The sequence below is a fragment of the Pelodiscus sinensis genome, chromosome 32 (genome assembly GCF_052426305.1).
Source record: "Pelodiscus sinensis isolate ZL-2025 chromosome 32, ASM5242630v1, whole genome shotgun sequence".
Lineage (NCBI taxonomy): Eukaryota > Metazoa > Chordata > Testudines > Trionychidae > Pelodiscus > Pelodiscus sinensis.
In genome coordinates this window covers 12,776,384-12,793,068 of record NC_143083.1, presented here as the reverse complement: position 1 = coordinate 12,793,068, position 16,685 = coordinate 12,776,384, and the positions used below count along the sequence as shown (strand labels likewise).

The window sequence follows — 16,685 nt, the reverse complement described above, 5'->3', positions numbered from 1 at the left end:
CAGCTGTGCTATAAACGTGGTGAAGTCAGAGTAGGAATCAGGTGGGGCTGGAGAGAACAGAACTGTCAGATGTTCATCCTCAAAATTATGAAAGGGGGAAGTAGAACTGCCAGCCTGGATCAAAGTCATAGCAGTAAGTCACCAAGACTAGATGGCATTCACCCAAGAGCTCTGAAAGAATTCAAATGTGAAATTGTAGAACTATTAACTGTGGTTGGTTAATCCTTTAAATTATCTTCTGTACCAAGTGGGTGCATCTAGACTACATTCCTCTTTCGAAGGAGGAATGCAAATAAGGGAAATAAAAAATGCAAATGAACCACTGATTTACAAATCTCACACTTCATTTGCATAATCTCATCCGGTTGCTTTTTTGGAAGAGGTGTGTTGTTTGCTTTTCCAAAAAAAAAAAAAAAAGTCTAGATGGGGTTCTCTTGGGGGGGGGGGGGGACCTTTGGTCTGACCCGCTATGGCCATTTCTATGTTACGTTCCACTTCCTTTCCAAAACTCCTCCTGTTAGCATTGACTACCACTAACTCTGGTTCTCCTTGTTACCAGATAATTGTCCAATCCCTCTTTGAATTTTGCTAAATTCTTTCTCTCAAACCCATCCTTTGGCAGTAAGCCTCATGGACATTTCTTTTGCTAAGGACTATCTTCCGTAAGCAAATTGGGAAGCTCAGCATTCTACAGCACAAGCTCCTCTCTCGGGCATCTTTGTGCGATTGTATCGGAGCCACTTAGGACCCGATAGGAACATACGAGGAACAACAGGAAAACGTGGGGGAAAGCATTCTGTTTCCTGCAACCAGTCTGTCCTCCGGAGCTGATCAGCTTGGAAACCAAGAGCTTGGCTGAAAATACATCGTCTCCCAAGAGGTGGGTGTTGTTCTACGCAGCGAGAAGATGATGATGCTTAGGATTACTTCAGGCCACTTTACAGGGAAGCCCTTGCCCCTTGTCAGTTGTTCCCTTAGCATGGAGCAATACTGCTGCCGTGAAGAGTATGATGGAAGGCATCAGTCCTCCAGCGTCTTCCAGGGGTTGTTTTTCTGCTGCTAGAGCAGGTGCCACCATCTCTAGATGGTGCATAGTAGCACCATCAGGTGCAACCAAACCTAGGGCAGCAAGAGCTTAGTACATGAGCCTCTATGGCTAGGGTGGAGAACACCAGTGAGAAGCAAAAAAACCCTAAAACACTTAACTGAGAAGCAGAGACCCACTCCCCCCATTCCCCTTGCACATCAGAGCCTGGGGGGCGGGGCTAGTAGATTGTGTGGCTGCCCCCCAGGCTGTGGGGTGGAGCCAAAAATGAGGGGGTCACTGTGTGGGGTCTGGGCAGGAGGGAGGGTGCAGGAATGGATTAGGGGGTGTGAGAGGGCGGTAGGGCGCAGGAGCAGGGCGGGGGAGGGAGGTTTGGGAGATGGGGGATGCTTACCTAATGCAGTGCCCTAGGGGTGCACATGGATCCGTGTCCCCCACTCCTGGGCACTGCCCCCTGCTGCTCCGATTGGCAGTGCCCCGCGGTCTGCAAGTGGGGGGTGGGACCCCCGTGCCAGCGGGCTGCCAGGGCGGATACAAACCCCTCTGCACCAGACCCATAGCTCAGCTGGCTGCAGGCGCCGCAGAGGCTGGAGCCAGGCGGTGGGAGGTGGGGGGCGCGGGCTGACGTGGCTCCCCCCCCCAGGGGCCATTGCCTAGAACCCCGTCTCCCCGGGGCTGGCAAACTTCCTCGGCGGAGCAAAGGGACCGGCCCGGCTCCGCCTCCCGCCGCGCAGCTCCTCCGAAGGGCCGCCCCTGGGGGCGAGAGTCGGCGACCTTTGGAGGCTGGGGCGAGCCCTGCCCGGCGCTCCTGCGCTTCCTTCGGGGCCACGGATCGGAGCGGGCCGGGCGCTAGCGGGGGACCTCGCTGGGAGCCGGCCCCCTTGGCCATGCAGCTGCCTGCAGTCCTGGGAGCCGCTGGCCTGTCCCTGGCCGCCTTCCCCGTGTCCTACGCGCTCAACTGCATCTGTGCCCTGGAGCAGTAAGTACCGGGCCTGGGGCCGCCCTTGCGCAGGCTTGGGGGGGGGGGGACCCCCGTGCGCCCCCGTCCCGGCCGTGCGCCCCCGTCCCGGCCTTGCGCCCTCGCTGGCGTTGGGAGGCGTGAAGCCAGAGCAGGAGTTTCCCTCTGCTCCAGGTTAGAACCCGCCTTCCTGCGGAACAGAGAGCGAGGGGGCGCCTGGCCTGCCCCCCCCCCCCCAGGCGCTGGAGCCGTTTTTTTACAGGGGGGTGCAGAGAGCCAGTGATCTGTAAAACCTGTAGAAATAGAACCCACTTGGAGAGCTGCACCCCCCCGTCTCCCCAGTTCTAGGACCTCTGGGACCTAGGTCAAGTCCCCCCCAACGAGGGGGGTTGTGGACAGCCGGGGAACAGCTTTTAAGTTGGCTCTCCGCATGTGACTGCTCCCACGGAGCCGCCACCTTCCCTGCCCCGCGCTGCTGCCCCTTGTCTGCAAACATAGAATCATAGAATCCTAGGACTGGAAGGGATCTCCAGAGGTCATCGAGCCCAGCCCCCCGCCCTCAAGGCAGGACCAAGCTCCGTCTACACCATCCCTGACCGATGTCTATCTAACCTGTTCTTAAATATCTCCAGAGAGGGAGATTCCACCACCTCCCTTGGCAATTTATTCCAATATTTGACCACCCTGACCGTTAGGAATTTTTTCCTAATGTCCAATCTAAACCTCCCCTGCTGCACTTTAAGCCCATTACTCCTTGTCCTGTCCTCAGAAACCAAGAGGAACAAATTTTCTCCTTCCTCCTTGTGACACCCTTTTAGATATTTGAAAACCGCTATCATGTCCCCCCTTAATCTTCTTTTTTCCAAAGACTTCAGCGGTCCCAGGTTTACACAGATAAACCCATTTTAACATCCCTCAACTGGGAGCCGTTCTCTGGCTTTGTGTTAACAGCAGATGAACCCAGGTGATCACAATGGTCCCTTCTGGATTCCCCCTCCTGTAAATAGGAGTAAATAAGATGGAGTCCGTGGCCAAAACAAAGCCTGTGCAAATCTGCCTTTATTATTTGTAACAAAATACAGGACTATGTAGCACTTTAAAGACTAACAAGATGGTTTATTAGGTGATGAGCTTTCGTGGGCCAGACCCACTTCCTCAGATCAAATAGTGGAAGAAAATTGTCACAACCATATATACCAAAGGATACAATTACAAAAATGAACACATGTGAAAAGGACAAATCAAATTTCAGAACAGAAGGGGGATGGGGGGGAGGTAAATGTCTGTGAGCTCAGGGCCACATTTCTATCTTTATTATGTGTTCCAGTGGCGCTGCACAGAGGCAGCAACCGCCCCTGTCTGGAAGACTTGGCAGTGTGTTTTCTGACTCCTAAAAACCCATGCACCCCAATCTGGGACAATGCTAGTTATGTACCGATGTATCTTGTGAACTGTCACCGATACTTGTCATTTTTCATCACCCAAACTTGACCTCCATCTCTAGAGGTTTTTAAGTCCCGGCTAGACAAAACCCTGGCTGGGATGATTGAGTTGGGATTGGTTCTGCTTTGGGCAGGGAACTGGACTTGACCTCCTGAGGTCTCTTCTAGCCCTAGGATTTTATGACCTCAGTACAGTGCTTTCCTTTTTAACCTGTGAAATGTGCACTTGATTTCAAAGAGACGGCAAGGCCAGGCTGGGGGAAGGGTAGGATCTGTGTATTTATCTGGTGCGATTGTGAGTCTGTCTGTGCAGCGCCGGGCGTAACGGGGCTTTGATCTCACGGGAGCATCTGAGAATTATTAGGCATGGTGTAGCCTCTGTGGGGTGCTTTAGACACCCCTTTCTGGCCTTTTGGGGGTGACCTTTGAAGGTCATTCTCTGCCTCTTGCAATGCTGGAACAGGGCTGCATTAAACATCCACGGTACGTCTACACAGCAGCGTTAACATCCTCCGTGTCTACACGCAAGCAGTTCCTTGGACATAATGTTGAAATAATGTCAAGCTGGAGGATTCCGACGCCTGTAACCCTCGCTGTACGAGAAGTAAGGGAAGCCAGTGGAAGAGGGCTCTATTTTGAATGAATTGCCATGTAGATGTGCAAATGCAAAATAAGCTATTCGACTTAAATGATCCAATTAGCATAGCTCAAGTCGCGTAGCTTATTCCGACGTTAGCCCTGCTGTGTAGACATATCCCCGTAGAGACTAGCTCATACCCCAGGGCTGCGTCTAGACTGGCATGATTTTGCGCAAATACTGTTAACGCAAAAGCACATATTTTGCGCAAAAGCATCCGTGCCAGTGTAGACGCTCGCTTGCGCAAGAAAGCTCCAATGGCCATTTTAGCCATCGGGCTTTCTTGCGCAAGAAATTAACGTTGCTGTCTACACTGGGCCTCTTCCGCAAGAATACTTGCGCAAGAGGGCTTATCCCTGAGCGGGAGCATCCGAGTATTTGCGCAAGAAGCACTGGTTTTGTACAGTACAAGGTCAGTGTTCTTGCGCAAATACTTGTGGCCAGTGTAGACAGGCGGCAAGATTTTGCGCAAAATCTTGCCAGTCTAGATGCAGCCTGGGTGTGTAACTCAAACTCCACTCCTTTGGCTTCATAGAGGCTCTGGATTGCTGTCACTGTCTGTGGGCTGTAGATGCGCTCTCTGCCTGATAGGTGAGACTTTTCGAGCATAAGCCGCTAACGCCGCCTGTTGAGTGCCGGAATTAGCGATGGCTTTTGCTTTTTTTTTTTTTTTTTGCAACAGGGTTAAAGGCTTTGGAAGACACTGTCGTATTTTCAGCTTTATAGCTCACTGAGCAAAAGCAAAATACAGGACTATGTAGCACTTTAAAGACTAACAAGATGGTTTATTAGGTGATGAGCTTTCGTGGGCCAGACCCACTTCCTCAGATCAAATAGTGGAAGAAAACAGTCACATCCATATATACCAAAGGATACAATTAAAAAAAGGAACACATATGAAAAGGACAAATCACATTGCAGAACAGAAAGGGGATGCGGGGGGGGGGGGGGAGGAAGGTAAATGTCTGTGAGCTAATGGTATTAGAGGTGATAATTGGGGAAGCTATCTTTGTAATGGGTCAGATAGCTAGGGTCTTTGTTGCGACCCACGCGTAGAGTGTCGAATTTTAGCAAAAGCGTTCCCTCTGCTAGTCCTCAAGCTCTTACAAATTGCTCCTTGGAAGAGGAGACGCGCGCTCAGGATAGATTTCCCTACGCCTTACCCTCTGCCGCAGCACAAATGTGCAAGATCTCTCCCTTCATTATAGAGTCGGTCTCTAATCGGTTGACATGGTCTCTGATAACAGTGCCTCAGCTAATAGCCATCCATATTCATACGCAATGGCAGGGCCGCTCCTCAGACGGGAGATGGAAATCTTAATGATTTCCACTAAAATGACATTTCAGAATAAATCCTAGCATGTGGCCTGGAGGGAGACCTTGGCATTTTGCCCGGGGTGCTGATGGCCCAGGCGATTGGGAGAAGGTGAAAAGGATTCAGGGCCCCTCTCTTTGTACTTGCGACATCTCAAAGCTGTCACAAGACGCAGGGGCCGAAGGGGAGAAGTGTCTGTCGTTTCCCTCCTTGCTCCGTTACAGTAAACCGTGGGCAAGCCTGTTCCCGTCTTTGTGCCTCAGTTTCCCCCACCTTTCTGCTTAGACTGCCGGCTCTTTGGGGCTGGAACCGTCTCTCTGCAGCGCCCCGATCCTGGCTAGGGCGTCTAGGTGTGTAGACACGGAGCCATGGCGCTCTTTCCCCTTGCCACCTCCAGCTCCCAGGAGGTGGAACCACCACTTGGCACCAAGCACAGCTCTGCCCTGCTTCTACGGGGGCCTGGCTCCAAGAGGATGGGGGTCACAGTGCTGTGCACCTTTGCTTGTTCACAGCACCCTGTCTGATGGGCGGATTTCCCCACCCAGGGTCCCTCCAACCCCCCCCGGTGTCTGCAGCGAGACAGGCCTCCCTCTGGCCTCTCCTGAGCATTGGCGCGCAATCTGTCCGGCTCCGGTCGGGCCTGTTCTGCCGCACGCCGTGTGCTCTGCTTAGCCCGCAGCAGAGGCTGGCTGTACTTTGATCCCAGCTGCATCCTGCGGCTGGTGTTGGCAAAATCCCTCTCCCGCCCCCTCCCCTTCCGCAGGCAGCAGGAGGAGCTGCAAACCCAGCCTTGGCTCCAGGACTGTCCTTGGGATCTATGGTGCCCTAGGTGGGATTATTAAACTGGTGTCCCTAGGCCTCACTTGCTCTTGCACCCCCTACCCCCCCCTTCCCAGAGACCCCAGCAGCCAATCCCCTCCCTCAGACTGGGATCCAGGCAGCGCATTCGGCTCTCTCTAGGACCCAGCCCTGCTGTTACATGCTCCACTGCTTCCCGTCATAGGTGTGTGCAGCACATTTCATTAGGGTGCGCACCCAAAGAATTTTTTTAAAATGTACTCTTTGACTCCCATTAGCCACGCTCCTGACCCCGTTAACCACGCTCCTGGCCCCCATTAGCCACACCCCTGGCCCCTGTTAGCCACACCCCTGACCCCCGTTAACTACGCTCCTGGCCCCCGTTAGCCACACCCCTGACCCCTGTTAACTACGCCCCTGACCCCCGTTAGCCACACCCCTGACCCCCGTTAACTACGCCCCTGACCCCCGTTAGCCACGCCCCTGACCCCCGTTAGCCACACCCCTGACCCCCGTTAACTACGCTCCTGGCCCCCGTTAGCCACACCCCTGACCCCCGTTAACTACGCCCCTGACCCCCGTTAGCCACACCCCTGACCCCCGTTAACTACGCCCCTGACCCCCGTTAGCCACACCCCTGACCCCCGTTAACTACGCCCCTGACCCCCGTTAGCCACACCCCTGACCCCCGTTAACTACGCCCCTGGCCCCCGTTAGCCACACCCCTGACCCCCGTTAACTACGCCCCTGGCCCCCGTTAGCCACACCCCTGACCCCCGTTAACTACGCCCCTGACTCCCGTTAGCCACACCCCTGACCCCCGTTAACTACGCTCCTGGCCCCCATTAGCCACACCCCTGACCCCCGTTAACCACGCTCCTGGCCCCCATTAGCCACACCCCTGACCCTTGTTTTCCAGCGGGCCCAGTGTGTGTCTGCCGCGTCCTCCCGTGCTAGACTTCCCCAGCCAGTCACACAAGCTTTCCTGACACGGCAGCCTCTGCCTATGACCTAATGCCCCGACGTCAGCCGGGCACCGTGGGGCTGCTAGACCGCGAGGTGCCAAGGCCTCAATTGGCTCCCAGGTGCTTGCGCCAGGGCGGGGCGTGTGTAAGCTGCTGGCAGGGCCGGGGGGAGTCAGCCCTTGTCTGAGCTGCGGCTGCAGCCCGGAGCTGGCGTTTCTGTCCCTTGTGTGGGGCAGGGTAATGAAAACGGTCCGGGGTGGAAATCCAGGGGGGGCGGCTTGTTCGGGGCAGTGACGACTCCTGCCTCTGGCTTAACATGGTGAAGATTCAAATGCAGCTTCGGGATGTAAAATCCCATCGAATTAGTTAAACGTTCGGTTTAACGGATTAAACTGGAGCAAAGGGGATGGGGGGGAGGGGGCTCCAGGCCAGCCAGGTGTGGGGAAGGGGTGCTCTGGGCCGGCAGGGGGCTGCTCCAGCCCCCACCGGAAAACCTCTAGCATCCCTAATCCAGCGGAGGCTGAAATATCCCTACTGACGGTCTAGCCTTTTGGGATCAAATCCCCCACTGGTGTAAGCCCCATTGCTGCAGTGAGGGCTGCCTGGAATTCCATCAGCTGCCCCGACAGACCTACTGGGGCAGGGGGTGAGGGCTCGGGGGCCAAATCGGTCTGATCCCTTCACGCTCCAGGGGGCTTGTCAGACGCTGCTGAGCACCCTCCTCTGAAGCACCAGCCCCTCGAAGCTCGTGGCTTGGGCCGGGACGAGCCCTCTGTCCCCCAACAAGGGTTTGGGCCCTGGAACAGGAGGGGGCAGGGAGCAGCCTCTGTCGACGGTCACGGGGACAAGCCCCCCTCGGAATGCAGCCGGGGTGGGTGAGGGCAGAATCCAGGCGGTGGCCTCAGCCATGTGGGGCTGGGGGAAACTGAGGCCGGGGAGGAACTTGAATCCCCGGGCAAAATTCTACTCAGGTCTCCTCAGCGGCCGGAGTCCGTGCCCTGGCGTGGTGTTGGGGGTCGGTAATTGGGCTGGCGGCGAGGTTTGCCGCAGCCCCTTGTCCGATGCCGGCATGCTCGAGAGTCTGACCTGCCCCTCGCTGGCGTGTCTTGCAGCCCGGTGGCTATTGCGGTGACGGGGGCGCTGGTGCTGCTGACTCTCTTCTCCATGGTGTATCTCCAGGACCGAGGGAGCCAGTCCCGGGACCCCCTCTTCTATGGTGAGTCCGGGGCCCCCGCGCCTGCCTCTGTGGCTTCCCCTCCCCGGGCAAGAGAGGCAGCAAGTCTGGTGACTGGACGAGCCCCGTGTCTCTTGGGAGGCGGCAGGGGGTGGGAGAGGTTTGGGGGAATTGCAGCGGCGGGGGGGCAGGCGCCGGGGGGTCTGGGTGGCTGAGGGGCTGCCCGGTGGCCCTTGTCAGAGCTAGATCCAGCCCTGGCCGTCTGGGTCTGTGTGCGGCGAGCCCGGGGGGCCCAGCTCCGTCCGCTGGCGAATGGCGCCCAGGTGGCGAAAACATCACATCCACTGGCACGGGTCCAGGGAGCCACAAGGGCTGGGATGCCTGCCAGAGGCTGGGGGGCTTCGAGCACAGTTCCAGGGCTGAGCCCCACCAGAGCCCCCCAAGCAGGATAGACACAACCGGAGACCACAGGGGGCCCCGTCCTGACCCACCTGGCTTGCACCCTTCTGGCCGAGGGAGCGGAGAATCCCCCAGCTGACTGGTGCAGCTGGGGCTGATACCTGCCATCGCAGACCCCCCCGCGTCGGGGAGCAGCCTGTTTTTGGGGGGCCCAGGGCAGCCTGGCAGACCGGTGGCCGGGATCCCCCCTCCAGAGGTGAACCCGCCTCCCTCTCCCTTGGCCCGCAGTGTTCGCCGTGTTCTCCTTCACCTCCGTCATCGACCTGATCATCTCGCTGGAGGAGGACGGCTACATCCGCGGCTTCATGGAGTTCTACCTGAAGGAGGTACCACCCCGGGTCTGGATTCCCAGAGGGACGCCTGCAAGGGGGGGGGGGGAGCGTCCCGCTGCCGTGTCCAGCCTAGGGATGGAAGAGTGGAGTTGATTAAAGGAGAAGCAGAAGCACAGAGGTTCATGCTCTAGACGACACGCAGCCCCCCCCCCCCCAGTGCGTTTCTTAGCAGGCTGGCCAGCACCCTGCTCAGTCTGGGCTCGTGCCGGGCTCAGGACCTGCCCTCGCTGCAGCTCTGCATTTACAGTGTATTAGGAGCCAGGCAGCCCCGCTCAGTTCTAGCTCATGCCAGGTTCAGGAGCTCAGACCATCCCCCCCGGACAGGGGCTGCTGCCGCTCTGCATTGCTGCCTCTGTATCAGAGGCAGCAGCGCGGAGCAACAGGCAGCCGGTCTGCAAGGAGAGCTGGTTTTTAAACTGGCTCCCCTCATGGACCAGCTCCCGCCTGGCTCCCCACGCTGCACCCCACCTGGACTCCTAACTGCTCCCTTACAAACAGCATGGGCCGGATCCCCGCTGCCCTACTCCCTGGGCAAGCCCGTCCCTCGGGGCGCAGGGAGTCTGACGTGCTCCCGAGCCAGGCCGCTCGCATTGGCACACGTTGGCGATCTGACCCCTCTAACAAGCTGTCGCTTCAGCTCAGTGCCTGTGTTAACATGGGCACAGCTCCATGTCCTAAGCCACCCGCAGCTCCCTGGGCCCGGCAGGGAAGAGCACCGGCCCCGGGGTAGAACAGCCCGAGGGGGGCAGGCACGTGTGGCCATGGGGCTAATCGTGGTACCTTTCTGGTTGGCAGGGCGAGCCCTACCTACGCACGGCTTACGGCATCCTGATCTGTTACTGGGACGGCGTTGTGCACTACCTCCTCTACCTCGCCATGATCGGAGCGATCGCACAGCGGTACGGGGGGCGCCGGGGCTGCTGCAGATTGAGGTCCCCTGTTCATTCATTGGACTTCTTCCCAGTGTCAGGGGGAGGAGAGCGGGGGTTGCTTTTTGCTGGCCCCGTCTGGGGAGGGGGACACTAGGGGAACAGTAGTCAGCCTTCCCAATGGATTTTGCCCGTGGTCCCAGCCAGTGTTCCCTCTAATCGTTTCCACCCATGTGCGGAATAAATTTTATGTGCCCGAGATATGTGCGAACGTGCACCACCAATGGAAACACAAAACTAGCTGGGGGCACTCTGCTAATCAGCTGGGCAGCACTGGAATCCCTCCTGAGCGCCCCCCCCCCCAAGCGTCCCGCTTCCAGGGAACGCTGGTCCCAGCCGCGATCGGAGGAAGATGCAGGAATCTCCTGCATGGGCCTGTTCTTGGGGGACCTCCCGGCCTGGTCCTGTAGCCTCTGGGCATGGAGAGCTGGGCTGAGTCCCCTCCACTCCAACCTTCTTGGCCTTCGCACGGTGCTAGTGGGGCGCTCCGGTGGCACAGGACGGCCGCAGAGGTTCTCCCCGGCTGAGCGAGGGAGTCTCCAGCGTAGATGTGCCCTGCCCAGCGGGGAGCAGCCCCGTGTCCTTTGAGCCGGGGAGGGCTGATCCGAGCCCCAAGGGGGTGTTGAATTTCCACTGTCCTCCCAGGAAGAACTACAGGACCTTGGGTCTCTACTGGCTGGGCTCCTTGATGATGAGCATTGTCGTCTTCCTGCCGGGGAACCTGCTGGGTAAGGGGGTGCCTGCCCACGCCAGGCTCTGGGGAGCAGCCCTCTGGGCTCGTGGGGGTCTGGCTGCGTCCTGCCCGCGTTCTTCCTCCCCTCTGCAGGGATACACCCTAGAGCCGTGGGCTTGAGGCCAGCGGGCGTCACTAAAATCAGCATTGACTGGCAGAGAAGCCGGAGTGTGCCTGGGGTAGGACCCCCCCCATTTCCCTATACCAGAGGGGTGGGAGGTTGAGAGGGGGGATGCAGGAGGAGCGGGGCGTTCTCCCCAAAGGCCCTGGTCTCAGGGCTTGCACAACACCGGACTCTTCTCTCCTAGGGAAGTATGGCTCTGAGATCCGCCCCTCCTTCCTGCTCAACGTGCCCTACCTCCTGATCCCTGTCTGGGCTGGGATGAAACTCTTCCGCCAGCCGAGATCCCTTCCCTGCTGCACTGCTGAGAAGGTAGGTGGGCTGGGGGTCCCCGCGGGTCTGCGCAGAGCCAACGCCCCAGCCCACGTGTCAGACCCCCCATCGGGGCCGGGACTCGGCTCCTGTGCCCTTGTTGAGAACATTCCAGAGCCTTCCCGTAAGGTTTGGGCTGCTGTTCCCGGAGCCAGGCACCTGTTCTCCAGCACCAGCCTCCATCCCGGTTAAGGGCCCCGCTCGGGTTCAAGCCCCGGCTCGGTTTTTCCCACATTCCAGCCTCTTATTTTACAGGGGGTTTTTTTTTGGGGGGGGGGGACCATTTTGGAGGCTGGAGCTGGGTGAGTGAATCCAGCATGAACTGCCCCCGTTCCCTTAGCTACCCGCCATCACATGCACGTTTGACAGGTGGGGAGGGTTGCCAGGTCCCAGACAGTCCCATATTTGAGCTTTCTGTCCGGGAAACAAATTGAGAAAATAGAAATGAGACAATAGAACTGTCCGGTATTTTCTAAGCAGATGGAATGTCGATTGTGATGTCATGTCAAGTGTGTCCAGTATTTTTGTTGAAACCATCTGGCAACCCTACGGGCGGGGGCCGGGGGAGGAGGATGGCAAAACTTTTTGGGGCCTGGTCCAAACTTTTTACCAGGTGATGGGTCTGTGCGCGCTGCTGCCCCCTGCAGGTTGGTGTGTGTCTTACTTGCTCAGACTCATCCACTCCCTTTGCTGGAGGAGTAAAAGTGCTGCTTCTGCACAGTCAGGCCTGTGGGCGTCTTCCAGTGTCCCCCGGTGCTGCAGAGACACAGGGAGAGACAGGCTCTGCTCCGAGCGGAGTAGACAGGAAGGGCCCAGGATCATGGCACAGACCCCAGGCCTCCCGACGCCCTCTCCAGTCCTGTCCCTCAGCCCAGAATTTCTCAGCTCGTTGGAGATCAGGGGCCGGCTTGCTGGTTTCCTGCGCTGAGATCTCGGGCAGTGACGCCGGCTGGTTGAGAATCGCTGACCCAGCCCGCGCCGAGCTGTAGGTGTGCCCATGGAGGCAGGGCATAGAGGTGGCTGCAGATCCCTTTGTCCTGAATCCACCGGGCTCAGCAGGAGGGGGGGGGGGGCAAAATTCCCCCCCCTTTTGTCTTTTCAGGGTCTTTAATTGAAAACAAAAAATCCGGGTTTTGCATCTGAATGGGAGAGGGATCCAGTCTCTTGAAGGCAGCCCCATCCATCCCCCCCCACCCCCAGAGTTCCTGCTGGCATCCGGTCTGTTCCACCTGGAGAGCGGGCAACCCTGCCCCCTCCCTTCCCTCTCTCGGCAAACCCCAGTCACCGGAGCAGATCCAGCAGGAGATTCCTGCTGCCCACTTAGAAGCAGAACGTGCCGCGGCCAGGAACGGACCTGCCCTGCAACGGGAGGAGACCTGAGCCGGGTGCCCTTGGGGCCGCTGGCCCTGGATCCAGGTTTCTGCCCAGCCAACGGGAGGCGAAGAGAACGGGCCTTTTTTTAAAAAGTTTTTGAAGTTTCAGTGGGAAACTGGAAAGTTTCCCGCCGAAAGCGCCAGCGTCCCAGGCCCTGACCCTGTGGCTGCTGTGTGTGCAGGTCGCGGCGGAGCACCAGAAGAATCTGTTTCAGCGGCCTCTGGACTTGGGCTTGGTCCTGTTCCTGCTGGTGGCCGGGGTGTTCACGTTCTTCCGGGGGCTGGTAAGAGCTGCCAGCCGGTGATTCGGCCGCAGATTCGGGGTCAGTTGTAGGGGGAGGGCCGAGCCGAGGGGCTGTGGCTAGAGGATTGTGATGGTTCCTTTTTGCCTTAAGGCAGGCCTGGGCAAAATATGGCCCACGGGCCGAATGCGGCCCACCAAGCCACCAGATCTGGCCCACGGCTGCTGTGGAAAACCCCAGGCAGGCTCCCGGCTTGTCTCACCCCACCCGTACGCTGCGAAGAAACGCAGCTGCGGGGCGGTTTTTCTTTAAAAACTGAGAGTTCAGAAAGAAGGGAGGGGAAACTTTAGGAGCTGTTCCCGCCCTCAGCACAATCCCATTGGCCTGTTTCTGGCCAGAACCCACCAATGGGAGCTGCCTGTTTCAATAACTGGCAGCCTTGAAGCACAAGGCTTCAAGGGGGGTAGGGGTATAGTCCTAAGGATTACACCCCTCCCCTTGCTGCTTCTGTATCAGAGGCAGCAAAGCGGGGGGAGGAGGTGGGAGCTGGTGCCCGTGGGGAGCCCGCTTAAAAGCCGACTTCCTGCGAGCATCAGCTCCCCCCTCGTGTAAATGTGCAACCGCTGAAAAAAATCAGCAGTTACACGTTTACAAAAATAAACGCTGGCTACCGTCCCTACTCAGAGGGGCAGCCAGGCAAGGGGTTGATGGGGGGGAGGGCGTGTCTGTGGGGTCAGATACAGCTTTCCCACGCATTCTGTCTCCAGGGGGCAGATGGGTGTGGGGCAGGAGAGAGGGGCCAGGGTCAGCTCTCCCATGCAATTTGTATCTATAGGGGGTACTTGGGAGTTTTTTGGGGGGTTAGAGTCGGCTCTCCCATGCAATCTGTGTCTGTAGGGGGCAGTTGGGGGGTTTGGGGGTCAGAGTTGGCTCTCCCATGAAATCTGTGTCTATAGGGGGCAGTTGGGGGTTTTGGGGGGGTCAGTGTTGGCTTTCCCATGAAATCTGTGTCTGTAGGGGGCAGTTGGGGGTTTTGGAGGGTCAGTGTCGGCTTTCCCATGCAGTCTGTATCTACGGGGAGACAGTTGGGGGTGTTTTGGGGGTCAGTCTTCTCTCCCATGCACTCCTGCTTGTGTCTCCAGGTGGTCCTGGACTGTCCGTCCGATTCCTGCTTCGACTACATTTACCAGTACGAGCCGTACCTGCGCGACCCTGTCGCCTACCCCAAAGTGCAGGTGAGCACGGAGCCTGCAGGCAGGTCCTTGGGGGCTGTCCAAAGGCAGGGCGAACGGAGGGGCCGGTACCCCCTCTTCCAGGCGGGGAATACCCCCTCCCCAGGGAATGAGGGGGCGTCTGGGATGTCAGAGCACAGATTTGTGTACTTGCTTCCCTTCTGGGAGGGTGTTGCTTAATTATTTGAACTGCCTGGGAACTTTGGGGCTGCCGGGAGCCAGGAGCGTCCGGGGTCCTGCTCTGTTCCTGGACGCCCGTCCGTATTTCTGCCGGTCCCTGCCCTGTGCCTCAGCCCCGCCCCCGCCCGCTCTGACCTCTCCCCGCTTGCTCCCAGATGCTGGTCTACATGTTCTACGTCCTCCCCTTCTTCGGCCTGGGCGTGTACGGGCTCCTGCAGCCCGGCTGCACGTGGCTGCCCGACTGGGCCCTGGTGTGCGCCGGAGCCGTCGCGCAGGTAAGGACGGGCCCAGCCCCTGGGGAGCAGCAACACCGGGCCCATTATCGGTCGCCACAGGAGAACAGGCCGGGGGGGCTTCGTTGCACTGAGCTGCCTCAGCGGGCGGGGCCAGCGCCTCACGCCCGGCGTGTCACGAGGCCCGTGCCCCGGCACTTGGCCCCGGACGAGTGTGTTCTGACCCCTCACGATTCCCCCGTCCCCGGGTTTGCACGTGGAGCCGTTTCTATGGCGACGAGCAGAGCCCGATCATTGCTGTCTCCTGGGATGTTAGTGGCGGAGATGGAGGAGTGTCTCCGAAATGGATTTGAGCCAGCGCCCCGTGGAGCCATCGATAGGGCCCCTGGGAACGGGCAGGCCTGCCCTCGGCGTGGTCACCCCACAGCCCCTTGGCCCAACAGGGATTCCTCCGGCCACAAACACCACTGAGTGCCTGGCTGGGCACTGCTGTCTTCCCAAGGCAATTCCTTCCTGACCCCAGCTGCTGCTGCACTCGCGCACCCTGGAGCATGCGGATGGGGCTTCGCCCGGCTAGTCCCCCGCTCTTTCCCCTGCCGGATGTAGGCGTCGCAGGGGAAAGAGCCGGCCTCTTGTGACACCTGGACGACGGGGGCGGAGCACTGGGGCCAAACGCGAAAGGAGATCCATCCATTCGTTGCTCTGCCCGGAGGATGGCCCCCTGGCCCCGTTGTTCGCGGCGCAGCAGTGTGAGAGGCCAGCCCCGTGGTGTGGGCGGGTTGCCGGAGCTGAGAGGGGCGTGCCTGGCCCTCCCGAGTCCTACGGGCGATTTCTCCGCGGTCCGAGGGAACTGCTCTCCCGAACCCGGGGCCAACGCTGCCCCGGCCCTGCCCCCTGCTGTCTGCCCCTTAGCCAAGTCACTTCCCCTCTGTGGGGCTGGGCCCCACCACACGGAGGCTTCTCACCCACTGCAGAGGGCGGGGCCGGGGGGGGGGGGCTCACAGGCCGCCTCTCCTCCCCATCCTGCCTCTCCTGTGCATTTCAGGCCCAGTTCTCCCATGTGGGCGCCTCCCTGCACCACCGCACCCCGTACCCCTACCGCACCCCGGAGGAGGTCTGGTGGTTCTTCCTCCTGAGCAACGTCCTCTACGCGCTGGGCCCCCACCTCCTCGCTTACCGCTGCCTCCGCAGCCCCGGCTTCTTCCAGCCCGCCGCTCCCACCGGCCAGGACGGGGCCAAGAAACATCAGTGAGGAGAGGGCCTGGCCCAGCACGGCTCAGCTGGGTGGAGGCTGGGTTGGCCGCTGGGGGGCAGGGGGATCCCTGCATTGGGCCTCCAGCCGGATTGGCTGCTGAGCAGGGTTTGATATGGCTGGCGGGTCGCGATTAGGGGGGTTCACAGCAGGCGAGTTTGTCCTCTTCAGGGCTCCCCTTCCGCCCCCCGCCCGCCCCAGTCCTTCATGCTGCTCTGGAAGCTGGGGTGGCATTTCCCGTGGGGACCCGCCCCCTGCAGCACTCCTGACCCTGCCAGAGGGGGGCGCTAGGGAGTGAGGTTATGGGTCCCCCCCCTTTGGCCTTTGCTTTGGAGTCCTTAATGGGGTGACCCTTGGAGTCAGGGCTGCCCCCTGGCATGAGGTGCCTGCGCCAGGGGAACGGGACGGGTGCCTGTGACCCTGGCGGCGGTGGTGGGGTCGGTGCTGCAGAGCCCGGCTGCGGTCTGGCTCGGAGAGACCCGTCACCCGGCCCCGATCGTGCCCGGCTGGCTGCGTCTCCTCAGGATTGCTTCCCTCAGGGCCTCGTCTTCCGCAAAGTTGTGTCATGGGGGGGGGGACGATTCTTGGAGGAGGAGGGGGCCAGAAACCGGCCTCACCAACTGTTTACAGAATAAAACCCTGGTGTGCCGGGACTTCTTTTGTAACCCTGCTGTGTGTGGCTGGCTGTTTTTTCGGGCGGGCGTGGGGTGGCTCGCTCTCCGGAACTGTGCAGGGGGGCTTCGGCCAATGGGGTGCACTGGGAACCCCCCCGTACCCGCAGTCCTCCAGCCCCCCACGATACTGGCGACTCAAAAGCCCTACAGCACTAGGGCTCAGCTCCACACCTCTTGCTTTCCACTGGGGTGGGGATTTTTACAGGGTCTGACCCCCCACCCGGCTGCCAGAGGTGGTGGGGACCCCCCACCCTGCCCAGATGTAGGCTGCCACTCCCT

The 16,685-nt window shown here is 59.4% G+C and overlaps 1 protein-coding gene across 1 annotated transcript; it reads left to right on the top strand.

The window, feature by feature from the left end:
• The first annotated feature begins 1,790 nt into the window (after positions 1-1,790).
• On the top strand, positions 1,791-16,397 carry TM6SF2 (transmembrane 6 superfamily member 2). Its single transcript, XM_075902824.2, has 10 exons — positions 1,791-2,024; positions 8,273-8,376; positions 9,022-9,119; positions 9,921-10,024; positions 10,700-10,782; positions 11,096-11,220; positions 12,776-12,877; positions 13,978-14,070; positions 14,403-14,522; positions 15,526-16,397. The coding sequence occupies exons 1-10, from the start codon at positions 1,933-1,935 to the stop codon at positions 15,730-15,732; spliced, it is 1,128 nt and encodes a 375-aa protein (XP_075758939.1). The 5' UTR covers positions 1,791-1,932; the 3' UTR covers positions 15,733-16,397.
• The last annotated feature ends 288 nt before the right edge of the window (positions 16,398-16,685 follow it).